This window comes from Podarcis muralis, chromosome 3 (genome assembly GCF_964188315.1).
Source record: "Podarcis muralis chromosome 3, rPodMur119.hap1.1, whole genome shotgun sequence".
Classification (NCBI taxonomy): domain Eukaryota; kingdom Metazoa; phylum Chordata; class Lepidosauria; order Squamata; family Lacertidae; genus Podarcis; species Podarcis muralis.
This window is the reverse complement of record NC_135657.1, coordinates 18,942,340-18,957,648: the sequence shown is the minus strand read 5'-3', so window position 1 is coordinate 18,957,648 and position 15,309 is coordinate 18,942,340. Positions and strand designations below refer to the sequence as shown.

The following is a 15,309-nucleotide window of genomic DNA, read 5'->3' as shown; positions in this document are numbered from 1 at the left end:
GAAGCAATCAAACACCAACCTACAAAATCTGCTTCTTCCACACAAAGGCAACAACATGATACTTCACAAATTACTCCTGAGTATTACCACTGCTGCACAGTATTGAAGTTAGCTCTGCTAAGGTGATAGCCATGGATAGCCATTCACTCTTTTTTCTTCTTCTTCTCCTCAACCCAATTAACTTAAAAGGTTACGCTTCCAATGTCAAGGTTATGGCTTCCAAATTATAAGGCAATGCACACCCTTCACTACTGAAAAAAGAAAAAATGCATTTACAGATGCGCAGCTGAGTGGGAATTTATATTGGTAAGTGGCTATTATATACTGGCCACAGAACATAACTAACAGAAGAATGTCATCGTATCCAATTTTCCTTGAAGAGGGAAAGACTTCCAATTTCTCATGGTCAGATCTGATCTCTAATGCAGATGTATTCCCCATTCTGAGTTGTGGAGAGGCACGGTGGTTATTTAGTGCCTTCCCTGATCACAGCAGTTAAAGAAGACAGCATGGTGATAGCCTGCTCCTTTGTATCAAAATGACCTACCTGATTCTGAGCAAGCAGCTGTCTTGCATGTCACCTGGATACTCTCTGGGTGTCAGGGTTTTGTGTTGTTTCTGGATCTTCCATCTGAATGGTGACCCCCCACCGGTTACTGGAGTCGAATGCCACAAAAGTCAGTAAAATGAGATACACAGAGAGGGTTGGGCTAGATTTTATTTCAGGTTTGCTTTGTGCTACCAGCCTTCTTTGGGAGAGCACAGCAGCATTCATGAGTGTGATACCAACCAGTCAATGCACAACGCAACACACAGCGACAAAAATGCTGTCAGCAACAACTTAACACGTACTCTGTGGCCTGCTCAGCTCGCACCAAGCCTGCCTGATCGAGAAACTGGCTCATAGGCAGGAGGTAGCCAGTGGGTGGCATTTATCTCTCTATGTGCTCTTGGGAAAACAGGAGGACTTATAGGCCAGAGATCTCTGCTTCTCAGATCTCCCTTTGAGCCTTAGCCCTTTGGCGGGGATTTCCCATTTGCTCCTGGACAGGTGTTCACATTATTCCAGTCAAGGAAGTCTACAGCTACCTCATCCCAAACTGTGGGAACGGCTCTTCTGCTGTTGGATAACAAAGCTGACTAGCAGCTTCTCGTGCGCATGGCTAAAAGGGATACTCCGAGGCATCAGAAGTGAAATCCTCCTTCTACAAGTAACTTAGTCATAACCTGTGCCCCAGTACACCAGCATTTGCCAGTTACGGGCACGGCTGTAGGCAGTGGTGTTCCGGCCTGCTCTCGCTAGATTAGTTTCAGGATTGATACCTAACCCTTGGAATGTGAGCTGTGGGTTGCACAACCGCTACAATCCCTGATACAATCCCCGAGGAGGGGGAAGGGCCATGGCTCTGTGGTAGCGCAACTGCTTTGCATTCAGAAGGTCCCAGGTTCAATCCCGGGCATCTCCAGGTGGGACCGGGAATGTTTCCCTACCTGAACACCTGAGAAGCCACTGCCGGTCAGCGATGACAATACTGAACTAGATGGACCAATGATCTGACTCAGCGTAAGGCAGCTTCCTGTGCTCCTAATGCGCCTTCATCCAAATGTGGCACGGCTGCACTCAGGGCCCACTGAAGCAGACACCCCTTGTTCCTTCCAACGCCAGCTCCATCGACAGCACCACAGCACCCCCTGCAGGAGTAGGGTGGAAACCGTCTCTGGGAGATCTGTACTAGTATCTCCTTGGTTCGCGCAGGGGGGGGAAGGAGCACTTCATCTATTCTACAGTGAGTCAGGATGTGCATTCCTCTCCTTCAAAACTGCCATCTAAACCGGATCCAGTCACAGAGGGTGGATTGTAATCTTGTCAGGGATTCAAGGTGCTCTCAGTCTGCTCGCCGGATAAACCAGATCTCATTGCGGCGGTTAGGGACGCCAGGGTTCTGGTACGCAGCCACCAAGTAGGTTTCGCGGAGCACATTGTCTGTGGAGCCCAGCAACTCCCAGAGAAGGTGAATCTCCCGCAGGATTGTTTCTTCTGTGGTGGTCCCATAAAACACCCTTTACACAAGGTGAACAACAAAACAATTGCCCATAAAGATCTAGTGCTGTGACTGTTTCTCTGCTCACCCGTCCCTCTATCCTTCACTACGTCTTGGAGGGTGGGGGAATTGGAGAGAGCCAGCTTTCTTTCCCGTCTCCATAACAGGATCTCACTTAGCCACTTTCTTCCCTGCCATGCATTCCCTTTCTCCCAGCTAGGATAAGAAAAAACAAAAAAAAATTCCTTCCAGTAGCACCTTAAAGACCAACTAAGTTAGTTCTTGGTATGAGCTTTCGTGTGCATGCACACTTGAGTGTATCTGAAGAAGTGTGCATGCACACGAAAGCTCATACCAAGAACTAACTTAGTTGGTCTTTAAGGTGCTACTGGAAGGAATTTTTTTTGTTTTGACTATGGCAGACCAACACGGCTACCCATCTGCAACTAGGATAAGAAAGCTTCCTTCCTTCCTTCCTTCCTTCCTTCCTTCCTTCCTTCCTTCCTTCCTTCCTTCCGAGACCTGTGGCACATAAAACATATTCCTAGCATGCATGAGTCAGGGCCCACCTGGCGATAACCCGAAGTGGTGCTCTCTCTTGTATCTGGATGTCGGGGTCCAAGGGGAGAGGGGGGTTAGGTTGAAATTCTTCCGGGAGGTAATAGGCAGTGATGACTTCTTGAAGCAATTCCGTGCCCTCCTTGTTCAGGTGGATCTCGTTGATCACTGGCACTGTCATCCCCAACTGGCGACCTAGATAAAAACACACGTAAAGACACCAGAGAGTGAAAGAGGAGGATCTGCAGAAACCCAGCTCTGGCCTTTCCAGTTCCAGCGGGTCTAGCTGCTGCAGGCTTCCATGTCCCTGCCATGATGACACTTGCTTCCACATACCTAGGGAGTTCTCCTTGCAGATGTACCGTATTAGTTTCATGAAACCCATAGAGATGCTTTGCTCATATTTGGGTTCTCCTCTGGTAATGCATGCCCATTTCCCAGCTGGGTACAGTCGTTCCTCGTAGGCTATCTCCTCACACTGAACCAAGAAGGAAAAAGAATTAGTGAGAGCTAGGCATTCAAACAACACAGGATGGGAATTACGTACTGAAAAAGCGTTGGCACTGGAGGGAAGGGAAGAGTAACTCACACTCCGTCCTGTGCAAATGAAGTGTTGCGTCTCCACTGCCAAATATTAACTAAATTTATATTCCACTTTTCCTCCGGAAAGCTCAAGGCAGCAGACATTGTTCGCTCCACTTTCTGTTTAGCCTAACAACCACCCTGTGAGGTAGGTTAGGCCCAAAGTGAGGTTGTTGGCAGAGTGAGACTTTGAACCAGGTCTCCCCAGCTTCAGTTCAGTATTCTACACCACTCTGGTTCTTTGCATGGAATAACCAAACAGAAAGGCTGATAGCATAGGCCAGAGACATCTCAATATTGTTAGGCAAAAACTGGCAGTTACAAAGAGAATAGAGATTTCTCCTTTGTGACAGGTTGTAACATCTTCCAAGTTGTTTTTTTAAAAAAGAATCAGCTGCATTAAAGCACACTCAACACGGCATAAGGTATTAGGATGCTTTTCACTAGGGTAATCATTATTGCTTCTCTAAACCACTACAGATAATTGGGAAATTCTTCAAAATATATTTGCCAGGATAATAAACGGATTATAACAATGTCCTATCTACAGAATATACTTTAATAAAAGGCGTCACTGTTTTAGCTAATTGTTCCTGAATTACTAAAAGCATTAACCTGGAGCTCCACAGCATTGAAAAGTTGCTTAAATAGTTATTTCGTCAGTTATCACTAGGGTAGGTTTATTATCCCGGCTGTTACACTAAGACGCAAAGCTCATCCTTTTCTCTTATGAACATTGTAAAAACAGAGCTCGTAGCCACAAGTATAACCCTGCCCTAAAGGGTGCAATCTACCCAGGCAAGCTAAACAAAAATTACTAATGACACAGAAATGAATGATTAATTATTAATGTAAGGGGTTTTTTTAAAAGCAGGAGCCGGTAAGTCTGTATGTTTATATTATAGGAGTCAAGTTAGCTAGCTCAACGGAAAGTGAGACGGGAGGAAACTCATCAATGCAGGTGGGAAAGAAAGAAAACAACAAGTGTACATCCAACTCCTTTCGGTGCAGAAAAAATATAGAAAGCAACACAATGCCTTCAGCAGTCCCAGGAACTATCCTGCACATCTTTGGAGCAACAGCTGTATAGACACAATGCAATGTTTCAGAAGACAAAATATCCAACTTTTCTAAGGCATGCATGCAGTTTTGGGTTGGAACAGGACAGAGGGGGGATGAAGTGACTCTTCCATAAAGCATTTGCATGGAATTATTATTGCTAACGAGAAATGAAGAAGAAAACTACAAAGAAAACCCTTCAGAGACTTTACTTCATGAAGTAATTGCAGAGACAGTAGCACAATTTAACATAGCAGTAGTATAATTGCATTAAAGCTGATAAATACCACTTTTATTGCCCTTACTTATGGCCATATAAACTCAGTTCAGATGTAATGACAAACCACGATTTGATGCTGGTTTGGGATCTTGGAATGAGGCAAATGTTGGTCTGTGAAATGACAGTTTTTTGCATTTGGATGAAAACAGGAAACTATGGTTTGACACAAATCAGAAGCTTCTGCTTTTAACCTCACCTTGCGTATGAAGGAATGAGAGAACCAAGAGAGAACACCTACTCATTCTCATAATAATTATTATTGGTTTGTTATTACATCTGAATTGAGTCAAAAGGAATACTGGAAAATATATTTGAAGGATCTAGGTTACTTGAGGGAGCTCGAGGCCACATTCCCACCTCTGAGTGCCTGAAAGTCAAGCTGCACTTCAGGAAATGGATGCAGTTTTCTCACTAAAACTGAAAGCTGACCTTGCTTTCTGACTCCATACAAATACAGGTCCAAGGAATCAAACAAAAGACAAGGAAGTGCTTGTAGATTGACAAATATAGACTTACTGCTCCTTCAACAACCAAGGGAAAACAGAAACTACTTTAAAGTAATTTTCGCTCACATGATATTAAAAATAACAGAAGACCAGGTGGACTGAATTCAATATAGACATCTGTATTGAAGAATCCCACGGTTGTGCATGCTTTTGATCCTGTTAGTACTGATATGCAGAGGATGAGCTAACGTTATGACAACAGGAAGATAATACTAGCGAGATGCCCATCACTGCAATTGGCAGTGGTGGGTGAACAAAAAAGAGGGAGTGTTTGGGAAGGGCACTGTGTGAGGGGTAGGCCAGGAGCGGCTAACCTTTCTCAGCTTGAGAAACTCTCTCTGATGGCCACATGCCAGCGCACAGGCACACACGCTTGCAACTCAGCAGAAGAGTAACTTACACAGGCAGGCTGATGCACACACATTCAGGCAGAAGCATATACTCAGCAGAAAGGTGGGCAGGTAATTAAGTACCCATTTCCAAGGAACTTGCCCAAAGGCAGCAACCACCACCATGACCATGGGCATTTTCTTCACCCATTTCTTCCTTGCAGCGGAGAAGTTATCTGCTATGGTGCTTCTTGCACCTTCGTGCCAATGCCCAACAAAAAGCTATGTCTCCAACAATAATGTCGCGATTTTGGGGTTGGGAGAAGTAAGCTGTATGCGAGATCCTTCTGAGCCCTGGATCCAGCAAGTGTTCAAATATAAACCCTGTGTTGAGGTTATAGTCTGGTGACTGGCTGTTAAGGGAAACAAAGGAAAGGGGCTCTGTGCGAGATGGCAAGAGGGTGAGGCCCCTCCAGCAGCTCCTTACCAGGACAAAGCTAGAGTTTGGAGTTGAGAGTGAAGTGATGCCACCCAAAAAGAAAAAAAAGAGAGAGTGAAGTGATGCAACCTAGAGGGAAAGCAGCCAGCTGGAGAGACGAGCCAGAGCAATGCTTGAGAGCATGTTTGATTTCTGTTTGGATCCAAGGGGAGAAACAAGAGCCTTTTACAGTGTTAATGCTGTGAACTGTGCTATCATAGGCTCAGGCTGTATATAAGAGTAAATAAACCATGTATCATAAAAACACCAAAGTCTCCGCTGTGCCTCATTTGAAAAGGAGGCATGAACCCTGGGTAAGCACCTGGAACCCTGGGAACTTGGCGCACTAATTTTCTAGAGCCGGCAAAGTGCTCTGTTTGCATTCTGTTGTTCTGTGCTTTGGCTGCACTTGAGAATGATAGTTAGAGATCTGTATCTCTTCATCAGACACTGGCTGTGTACACGCTATAAAGCGCATTCAAAACGTATAATTTCCCCTGTAGTTTAACCTAGTTTTTACAATTCCCAGCCACCCTTAAGAAACTACGGTGCCAAGAATTGTTTGAGGGAAAGAATGTGATTTGAATGTGCTTCAAAGGTGTAGTGTACAAACAGCCATTGGTGCAAAACTACAGGAAGCTTCTGTTGACCTACTTATGCTAATCACTGTGCCATCACCAGCTGTGATGCGTTCAGCAGAAATCAAGTTATTGTTCCTCTTTGCAGCCTGCCAAGGACATCGCAGGCAGTTTTCAACTAGCACTATTAATAGTGCACCTGGATGCTGAAACATGCAGTCAGGAAGGGATGTTTTTGGGGTGTTTTTACAAGCCCTGGTTCACAGGAAATTACCAAAAAGTATCTGAAGACACTTGGGGAAGCACAACAAAGGCAAACAACAACTGAAACTTTTTAAAAGGCGGGGGGTAATTTTGGGTGGTGGTGGTTTAAGTCACCACTGATTTGCTGCCAAAGTGTCAGGAGGTCCCAGTGAGCCATCCCAAATTCTGTGGTAGCCACCACTGCTATACAGTATGACTGCATCTTACACCCATTTAACCTGCATGATTTCAACCATATGCGGTTGAAGACAGGCCTGCTTGGGGTTATCCAGCTCATAAAAAGCTTTTAAACTCTCTGCCTTGCTTGGGAGGAAAGGCCTGGTCAGAGCACCAGCTCTGGGATGCTTGCTTGAGATGTTGTGGGGCCAGCTGAGTGGCCGTGAGAACTCGCACGAGCATCCCTAGTCTCCCAGAGCCCATGCCTTGAGTGAGACTTGCCCAGCAAACACAGCAAAGAGCTTAAAAACTCTTTCCGTAGTGGGTCCACTTGGGTTACCCAGCGTGAAGAGCTTGTAAGGTCTCTGCCTTGCTTTCTGGGCAAGGCCAGCTCAGCATATGGCTCTGGGAATACAGGGCATTCTTTCTCATTCCCCATAACCCACTAGCCATGGGAGCAGGGTTGGTTCCAAGGGATGGGTATATGTGGTTTCTGTTTATACACAGATCCTTTAGAAGCAACCCACCTGCGTAAGATTTGATTGTACCATATGCACTTACTTATGAACAAATCAACTGAACTCAATGAGGCCTGCTACTGAGTAGAGAAGTATAGAATTCCAGGAGGGCAGATTTTGTACAAGTTTAAGGATGGCAAAAACTTGCATTGGAGTGCTGGGAGAGTCACAGATAATAATAATAATAATAATAATAATAATAATAATAATAATAATAATAATAATAATAATAATATATTTATTATTTATACCCCGTCCACCTGGCTGGGCTTCCCCAGCCACTCTGGGCGGCTTCCAAAAAATATTATAATACTGTAATACACCAAACAGATGCTATTCTGAAGAATGTTGGAGGGGAGAGGGACATGTTACATGACTTATATGCTCTTTTCTCCACAATATACCACAAAGCTATGTCAGCCAGGTATATACACATACATTATTTTATTTACAAACAAGTTTGTATATGTGAGAGTGCTCACCTTCTCATGCTGTGACAAAGTAGCGTAGGGCACAGGCTCTCGAGTCTGGTTATGGCGCGCCATTTGCATTATTGGACCTGCCATCTCTAGCAAAACAGAGTCAAGTAGTGGGGGATTCACTTTAAGACTGAAAAATATCTTTAGAAGTTAAAAAAAAAAATCTGTAGAAACCTACACTTTTAAAACAAGCAACTCTCATTAGTACCTATAAGGTACACTATAGATCTAAACACATAAAAAGGAGACATAACAGCATGGAGAGCCACCAGTAATCTAGCTCCCTACTTTCTAGCCAAGGAGGCCTCTCCCTTCTCCAGCTGCCACTACAGGACTATTCAAGAACCATATTCTCCTACAGGGAGGAGAGAGAGGTTGATTTTTTTTAAAAAAACCATCTGCTTCTTGCAGCTTGTCTTGGTTGTTGTATTATATAGTTTCGACTGATGCTGGTTGTTTTAACTTGTGGTATCCAATGCACTTGTTCTGTTCACACAAGGTTTTTTGTTTGTGCAACGGAACTCCTGCCCTTCTTCTCCCCGCACCTTCCTCAAATCATCTCCAGAAGGATGGAGGAAATCCCAGAACAGATTTAGGGAGCATGTGTGGAGAAAATCGGGTCTGAAGGGCCCTCCAACCAGTGGCGGAGGAAGGGGGTGCGATAGGTGCAGGCCGCCCCGGGTGTCATCACTGAGGGGGGTGACAAAATGCCGGGCAACACTCACCGCAGCGCCTGCAGCGCACCTGATCCACACATCTCTCCTGGGAGAGAAGCAATGGCTTGGGTGCGCACAGGCTGCACCCTGCCCAAACGGTCCACCAGCTGCCTCCCCCCCAGCTGTAGGGCGGCTGAGTGGGAGGAGGCAGGCAGACTCCAGAGGCCCCACGGTGCACCCCACCCCTGGGTGCACCGCCCAGACGCCCAAGCAGCTTCCTCTGCCACTGCCTCCAACCCTCAGGGTGTTGGGGGTGGGGGTCTGCAAGGGAGAGGAGAGGAAAACACTATTGCACGAGTGGAAGTTTGTTGCACTAGTAGAACAACAGCACTGGAGACAACCCACAATTTCTGGGGAGAGCCCATGTACACATACAATCTTTTAAGGACAAGGAGAACCCTAGCTTTTTAGCTTAGCGGGGAAACTGGATTTGCACAATGCTGAGTGGCTGGCCCTTGTGTCAATCATGGAGCCATCTGTTGCTACTCCTTCCTAGAGTCAGGCTGTGCACAGCACTGATTGGTTCACTTGTCTGTGTCACAAAGCACCCTCCCGGCCTCTGCTGCAGCACATTTCAAAATTTAAATAAATTCTTTTAAAAGCCTTTTTTAAAAGCACCAAACAAAGCATTAGAGCAGATAAGCATGACAGCTGTTTGGGACCTGCCCACACCACTTTACTGTGTGCTTGCAATTGTTGGGGTTCCCATTTAAATTGCATAGCCCATTAAAACACTACCAATCTCAATGCTTTTCCTCTGTAAATTTGGGTTTACCTGATATGGGGATAATCCATTAAAATTGGGAGAAATTGGGCTCCAAATCACCTCACTTAGGGATGCAGGCTATTTGTTCTGCTCTTTTGGGGTGGGTGGATCAGTCATCACCTTCTGCTATTCACCTTTTCAAGGCTTTCATTTTTTTCCAGCTGTGCTCCTATTTTTCTGGCATGCTCCTGAGTGCGCGAACAAAAACCAAAAAACTGCAAAAGTGTGTGATGAGACTATATAATTGCCTGGCTTTTGCTCACTTCCTTGATTTTTTTTTTAAGGTGCACTCACAACTATCTGCAAGTATGCTCTTACTTGTCAAAACAAAAGCAATAAATTAGAAGTCGGGAACAAACAGAAAAGGGAATGCCTACTAGTATGAACAGGATAGGCTGAAAGGGCTCCTTACATACAAATTCAAATACATGTGGCTATGAACTAATCAGGTCTAATTCAAATGACGGGGGGGGGGGGAGTGGTTTAACAGCTAAATAAAGCTCAAATGTGGACAAGCCCTTGGTGTGTGTGCATGCATGCTAGAAAACAAAAAATGAAATGTGGGAACAGTTTTGAGCTAGAGGCTGTGCATGTGAAGGCAGACGTTCAAAGGCAAGTAGAAGCAGACCTCACATTGCAGATTAAAAATCTACTTCCTCCTCTCTTTGGAGGTGCAGCCTAAAATTGCGACTGGAATGCAAATTCATACCTTGGGGGAGAGACACTTGGTGAGTGCTGGCTACTGTCTCCCAATGAGAAAACAGCCTGTTCTGTTCCTCCCCATCCATTGGTTCATCCTCTTCATCAGGGACCTCATCATCCAGTTCATTCAGTTCTTCAAGTGTAATACGAGCCATAGTAACACTGTAGCTCCTGCAGAAAATGCAACAGAAAATTTTATATCTTGAGCAGTTTGAGTAATGATACCACTGCATCTACAGGGGAAGTGCTATTGGCACAGGATACCATTTTCCTGAGTGCTGTTAAGACATTTCCCTTCGCCACAAAGGTTTGGGGCAACATAAAGGTAAAGGTACCCCTGACCATTAGGTCCAGTCGTGGCCGACTCTGGGGTTGCGGTGCTCATCTCGCTTTATTGGCCGAAGAAGCCGGCATACAGCTTCTGGGTCATGTGGCCAGCATGACTAAGCCACTTCTGGCGAACCAGAGCAGCACACGGAAACGCCATTTACCTTCCCGCCACAGCGGTACCTATTTATCTACTTGCACTTTGACATGCTTTCAAACTGCTAGCTTGGCGGGAGCTGGGACCGAGCAACGGGAGCTCACCCCGTCACGGGGATTTGAACCGCCAACCTTCTGATCGGCAAGTCCTAGGCTCTGTGGTTTAACCCACAGCGCCACCCGCAGGCAACATAGGGTTGTATTAAATGAAGTTGTCCTGCCCATCTTTCCACTGACATGCAAATTTATTTATTGGACAGGTTTAAAAAAACAAAACAAAATGGGAGCAGTGTGGGGCAAGGGGAGGGAAGTCACAAAAATATGATTTCCCATGTGTGGCCAGTTTTCAGACATACTGATTTCGGAAGTGTTCACATGCATGTAAGTTACATATGAACTTAAGCTGTCTACTCAGGAGTAATTACCATTAATTCCATGAGAATTACTCAGATATTATCAAATTGCAGCCTTTCATTCTCTTATTGAATAGAAAAAGTATTTAAGATTCAATGACCAAAGAAGCCCCCAATATTCAATATGTGAATAACTTATTTATATACGGCTATCATTCATCTATGTAGATGGTTTATCTTTGAAATACCTTAAATTTCTTTCTGTGATAAATAATAATACTAATTTTATTATTTATACCCCAGCCACTCTAGACAGCTCCCAACAAAATATTAAAAACACAACAAAACATCAACCATTACGAACTTCCCTGGAGAGGGTTGCCTTCAGATGTCTTCTAAAAGTTGTGTAGTTCCTTACTTCACATCTGATGGGAGAGTGTTCCACAGGGAGGGCGCCACTTCCGAGAAGGCCCTCTGCCTAGTTCCCTGTAACTTCACTTCTTGCAGTGAGGGAACTGCCAGAAGATCCTCAGTGCTGGACCTCTGTGTCCGGGCTGAATGATGGGGGTGGAGATGCTCCTTCAGGTATACAGGCCAAGGCTGTTTATGGCTTCACATGGAGCAATCATATCCATGTTTAGTTTGGAATGTTCTGCTGACTGCTGTTCATACTCCCAGGTAAGCAAAGGATTTCAACCTTAATGATCCTTAATTTCTTTACATATAAACATGCAAGCAGCTTCCTAAAGTAGTATTTCATGGGTCTACTCAAGGAACAAGGCATTAATATGTATACAGTGCATAAAAATTTCCCATCATTCCATGTCTATTTTACTTGTATGTAGTAAACAATGATAAAAATTTTGAAACTGCTTGGCTAGACTATTATTGCATTCAGCCATTGCTACTAGTTAATTTATGAAATGGAAAATGAGGTAAAAAAATAATTAGCCGTTTTGGTTTCAAGCCAGTTTCCTAGTGGAGTTTGTATGTACAGTATGTGCTACAGACATACATAAATGAAATATATTTATATTTTCCTTGAATAACTCATCTCATAAACAGTAGATGTTATCTGTCATTCACATTGGGTTGCATCAGAACAAGGTTATTTGCACTTAGGTACCATTAAAAAATAAATGTTAAAAGTTAGACATCACTTAAATTCTCATTACTTCAATAGGACTCAAATACAACTACTCTGGCTCCAACCCGTTGTTAGGAATTCTTTAGCATTTATAACTGTACACTTCTCCAAATTATTTTGAAACTTCTACAGCTAATGCCACCTCATCATAAACCATATTTTAAAAACAAATTGTTACTGTGTCATCACAGATTTATTATTATTTTGTGATCACAGTATCCTAACCACACCCAGTCAAAGCAAGGATCCTTGAGGAACCTCCCTTTAGAATTTACTACAGTATTATACCTATTTATTTTAATTCAAATTCTGACCAAGAAAAGGTTATCCTTTTTCTGCTTTGACCCTTAGGATAAGGTTTTCTCCACTTTACTCTGAGCTCCTAATTGGTTAGGTATAGCTTCATTGGAAAAGTTATCTTGCCTTAATGGTCTGTATAAAACAGTAAGTCAAGATCCACCTTCTGCCCACTCCTGTCTTGAGAGTCAGACAACAGTGCACCATTGAAAGAAATGGGGCAGAGTCACAGTATAGGAAGGTTTTAGGCAGAAATACAACTGACACCATATTTTCCCTGCTTTCCATCATCTTCATCATCGATAGGAAGACTCAGGAGATGCAACTTTCATTTGCAATCTAGCAATGCAGTGATGGGGAAAACACCTGTTGAATTTCCATCAAAAGGGCAGACTGTTCTGTCAAGACAGGGGGAATGGATGGGTGCAGGGTCACAAAGCCTGAGGTGCAAGTAGGTGGGTTGTACTGATTGGAATATGGAGCATAAAAAGATGATGGGGGTTGGGAAGACATGCAAGAGAGCTTCTCTTGGGCAACAGCTGGAGTCTATGCAGGTGTATATGTTGGGGACACAGTGTTTTCTTTTCTTTTAAAATATTTTTAAAATTCATATTACGTTGAGACACTATGCAGCAAAAGCCATTATACATCTAATATCCTTGCTTTGCATGCAAAAAAAACAACACAATCCCAAATAAAATAAGGAAAAAATAAAACCAACAAGGAAATGACCTACAAACAGGAGGGACAGAGTAACAAAAGCACTATAATACCATGAATGAATGAAAGGAAAAGCACTGTCATTTACTTTGGTGTTCCAGAAACACATAAAAGGCCGACCTCTCAATCAATTTGTTTCCTTAGAATCATAAAATTGCATAGTTGGAAGGGACAAGCGTCATCTAGTCCAACCCCTTTATTTAGTAGTGCATTTCTCTCCTTTTTGTAGTGTGTTTTCTAGCAGTTTTTAAAAACCCTCTCTGTGTTATTGCATTGCTGATTACCTTTCTTATTATCATTCTATTTTTTTATATCCCGCCTTCCCCCCCCCCCCGACTCAAGGCAGCTTACAGATAGAATCAGCTAAAAAAGAAAAGCAGGGGGAAGAAACTAAAAAGCAACCCCTCACTAAAAAGCAATTGAATACTAATAACAACGCCACGGTACACTCGCATTCGCAATTTCCTTCACTCCGTGCACCCGTGTTTCGAAGACGGGAGCGTCTGAACAATTTAAGTAAGCCAGCGAAGGAGTGAATAATAATAATATAGGAACGAAGGCATGAGGCGAAAGAAGCCGCTACTGAGGGGCTCCAGGTGAGACCCGGGGGCGGGGGCTGCTCTCCCTCGAGTCACAGGTAACAGGAGCCCAGGCGGGCCTCCCAGGTAACGGTGAGGGGACGAAGGGCGGAGGCAACCGCCACCCTCAGGGACAGCAGCCAGACGGTGGGAGGGGGAGAACCTCACCCTCAAACTCCGCCCCCGCCCGAACCGCCAATCCCCTTCTGGGGAAGAAGCGCGCGCAGCTTCCAAGCCAGGAATAGAGGAGGGGGTCTCGGGCCCACTCCCCTATTGGGTTGGGTAAAGGGAGAAGGAAAAGGGGGCGAAGCCCTTACCTGTCACTTCCTGCGTTCTCCGGCCGACCCCGGAAGCGATTCCTGCCCGCCGAATGAAAAAGAGGCGGGAGGCCGAGCGCGAGCCGAGAACGCTGTGTGGGGCGGGGGTAGGAGGAAGGGAAGGGCAATGGGGCGGGGCTTCGGGTGACGTCACCGAGTCGGCTTTCCCACCAACTCCTCCTCCTTCTCCTCCCAACCGCACAACTTCCAAGGGGAAAGGTCTTAGGAAATCCAACCGGGATTTCCGGTTTCCCTTTGCAGCGGGTGGAAGGCGGGGCAATGTTCGTGCGGGGCAAAGGCGGAGGAATCATAGAATGGTTAGGAGAGGGGACCCCCAAAGGTCCTCTAGTCCAACCCCTTGCAAGAAGCAGCGGAACGGTTGTTTAAATGATGCGTGTGTTTTTTTAATTTGTTTTTTAAGTCAGGTGCGGGAACGTGGGGAAGCCGAGTCGAACCATTGGCCCGTGGGCATTTCAGTCTTGTCGAAAGGCGCGGACGCGGTTAGGGGCTCGACAAGGCTTTCAAGCGACGATTCCTCCCAGCCCCGCCTGGAGATGCAGGGATCGAAGCCGAGACCTTCTGCACGCAGCACAAGTGCTTTACTAGTGAACCACGCAGGGTTCCCAGGTGTATTTGCAGTTATTTGAAGTAAGCGCCGCATCCGTCTCGGAAAGCGGCACAAATGACACCAGTCAATGGAGGATGTTTCCCACGTGCAACTGACACGCGTCCCGTCCGGCTCCTGTGTTCGTTTTCCAGTGCTCCGCGACGAGTAGCACATTAGGTTGAGATACAGCGAGAACGGCATTGCCTACTGATTTTCTACCTGTTGTCCACACCTTGAAAGCCGCAGTGCTGCATTTAGGTGCGCCCTCCTTTTGCCCTACCTACTATGAAAGCACATTTCTCCATGAAAAAATAATCATGATGTGGTATCTACTTCCACAACTTTTGGTTACAAGATAAATGCAGGCATTCGGTGGGTACCATTACAGAGCTACAGCAGTTGGGAAGGCTACACCTGTACATTGTCTACCATACGGGAAAGCCCCTTTTAAAGGCTAAAAGAAACATAGAATTGTGGAGTTGGGAGGAGTTCCAAGAACCATTTAGTCCAACCCTCGTTGTTGTTTTTTGGTGGAGTGGGGGGAGTGCAGAATCATTTATCACTCAGCAGGACTACACCTCAATGCATGAAGAGTGTGTTTTGCGATTGTCTTAGGCTCAGCCTTTTGTGCCTCCAGTTCAAAAGAGTGCTTGTGCAGTTATGGAATGCTTTCTCCAACCTTGCCATTGGTTCCACCAAGTCATTTTTGTTTTCCTAGGCATTAAGGCAATACCAGTTATTTCATATTGTGCTGATAGGTCTGTTTCCAATATGTTTTAAGTCATATCATTGTA

The 15,309-nt window shown here is 45.0% G+C and overlaps 1 protein-coding gene across 4 annotated transcripts; it reads right to left on the bottom strand.

Annotated features, from left to right (window-relative positions):
* Positions 1-700: 700 nt before the first annotated feature.
* On the bottom strand, positions 701-14,035 carry LOC114594769 (heme-binding protein 1-like). Of its 4 annotated transcripts, XM_077925515.1 has the most exons (7): positions 13,909-14,008; positions 11,268-11,459; positions 10,021-10,184; positions 7,833-7,918; positions 2,937-3,078; positions 2,612-2,795; positions 701-2,061 (listed from the first exon to the last, which is right to left on the bottom strand). In XM_077925515.1, exons 3-7 carry the CDS (start codon positions 10,166-10,168, stop codon positions 1,887-1,889), a joined length of 735 nt encoding a protein of 244 aa, XP_077781641.1. In that variant the 5' UTR covers positions 10,169-10,184; positions 11,268-11,459; positions 13,909-14,008; the 3' UTR covers positions 701-1,886. The 4 variants fall into 4 exon arrangements, with proteins under 4 accessions (XP_077781641.1, XP_028580701.1, XP_077781640.1 ...); XM_028724868.2 differs by lacking the exon at positions 11,268-11,459 and having other exon boundaries at positions 13,909-14,035; XM_077925514.1 differs by lacking the exons at positions 11,268-11,459; positions 13,909-14,008 and having other exon boundaries at positions 10,021-10,399.
* Positions 14,036-15,309: the final 1,274 nt, after the last annotated feature.

Excerpts from the sequence above, each read along its gene's own strand:
- LOC114594769 (XM_077925513.1), bottom strand. The coding sequence starts at position 10,168 with ATGGCTCGTATTACACTTGAAGAACTGAATGAACTGGATGATGAGGTC. Across the intron at positions 3,079-7,832 it reads CTTTGTCACAGCATGAGAAG|TGTGAGGAGATAGCCTACGA; the intron begins GTGAGCACTCTC and ends TTCTTGGTTCAG. Across the intron at positions 2,062-2,611 it reads CCACTTCGGGTTATCGCCAG|GGTGTTTTATGGGACCACCA; the intron begins GTGGGCCCTGAC and ends CCTTGTGTAAAG.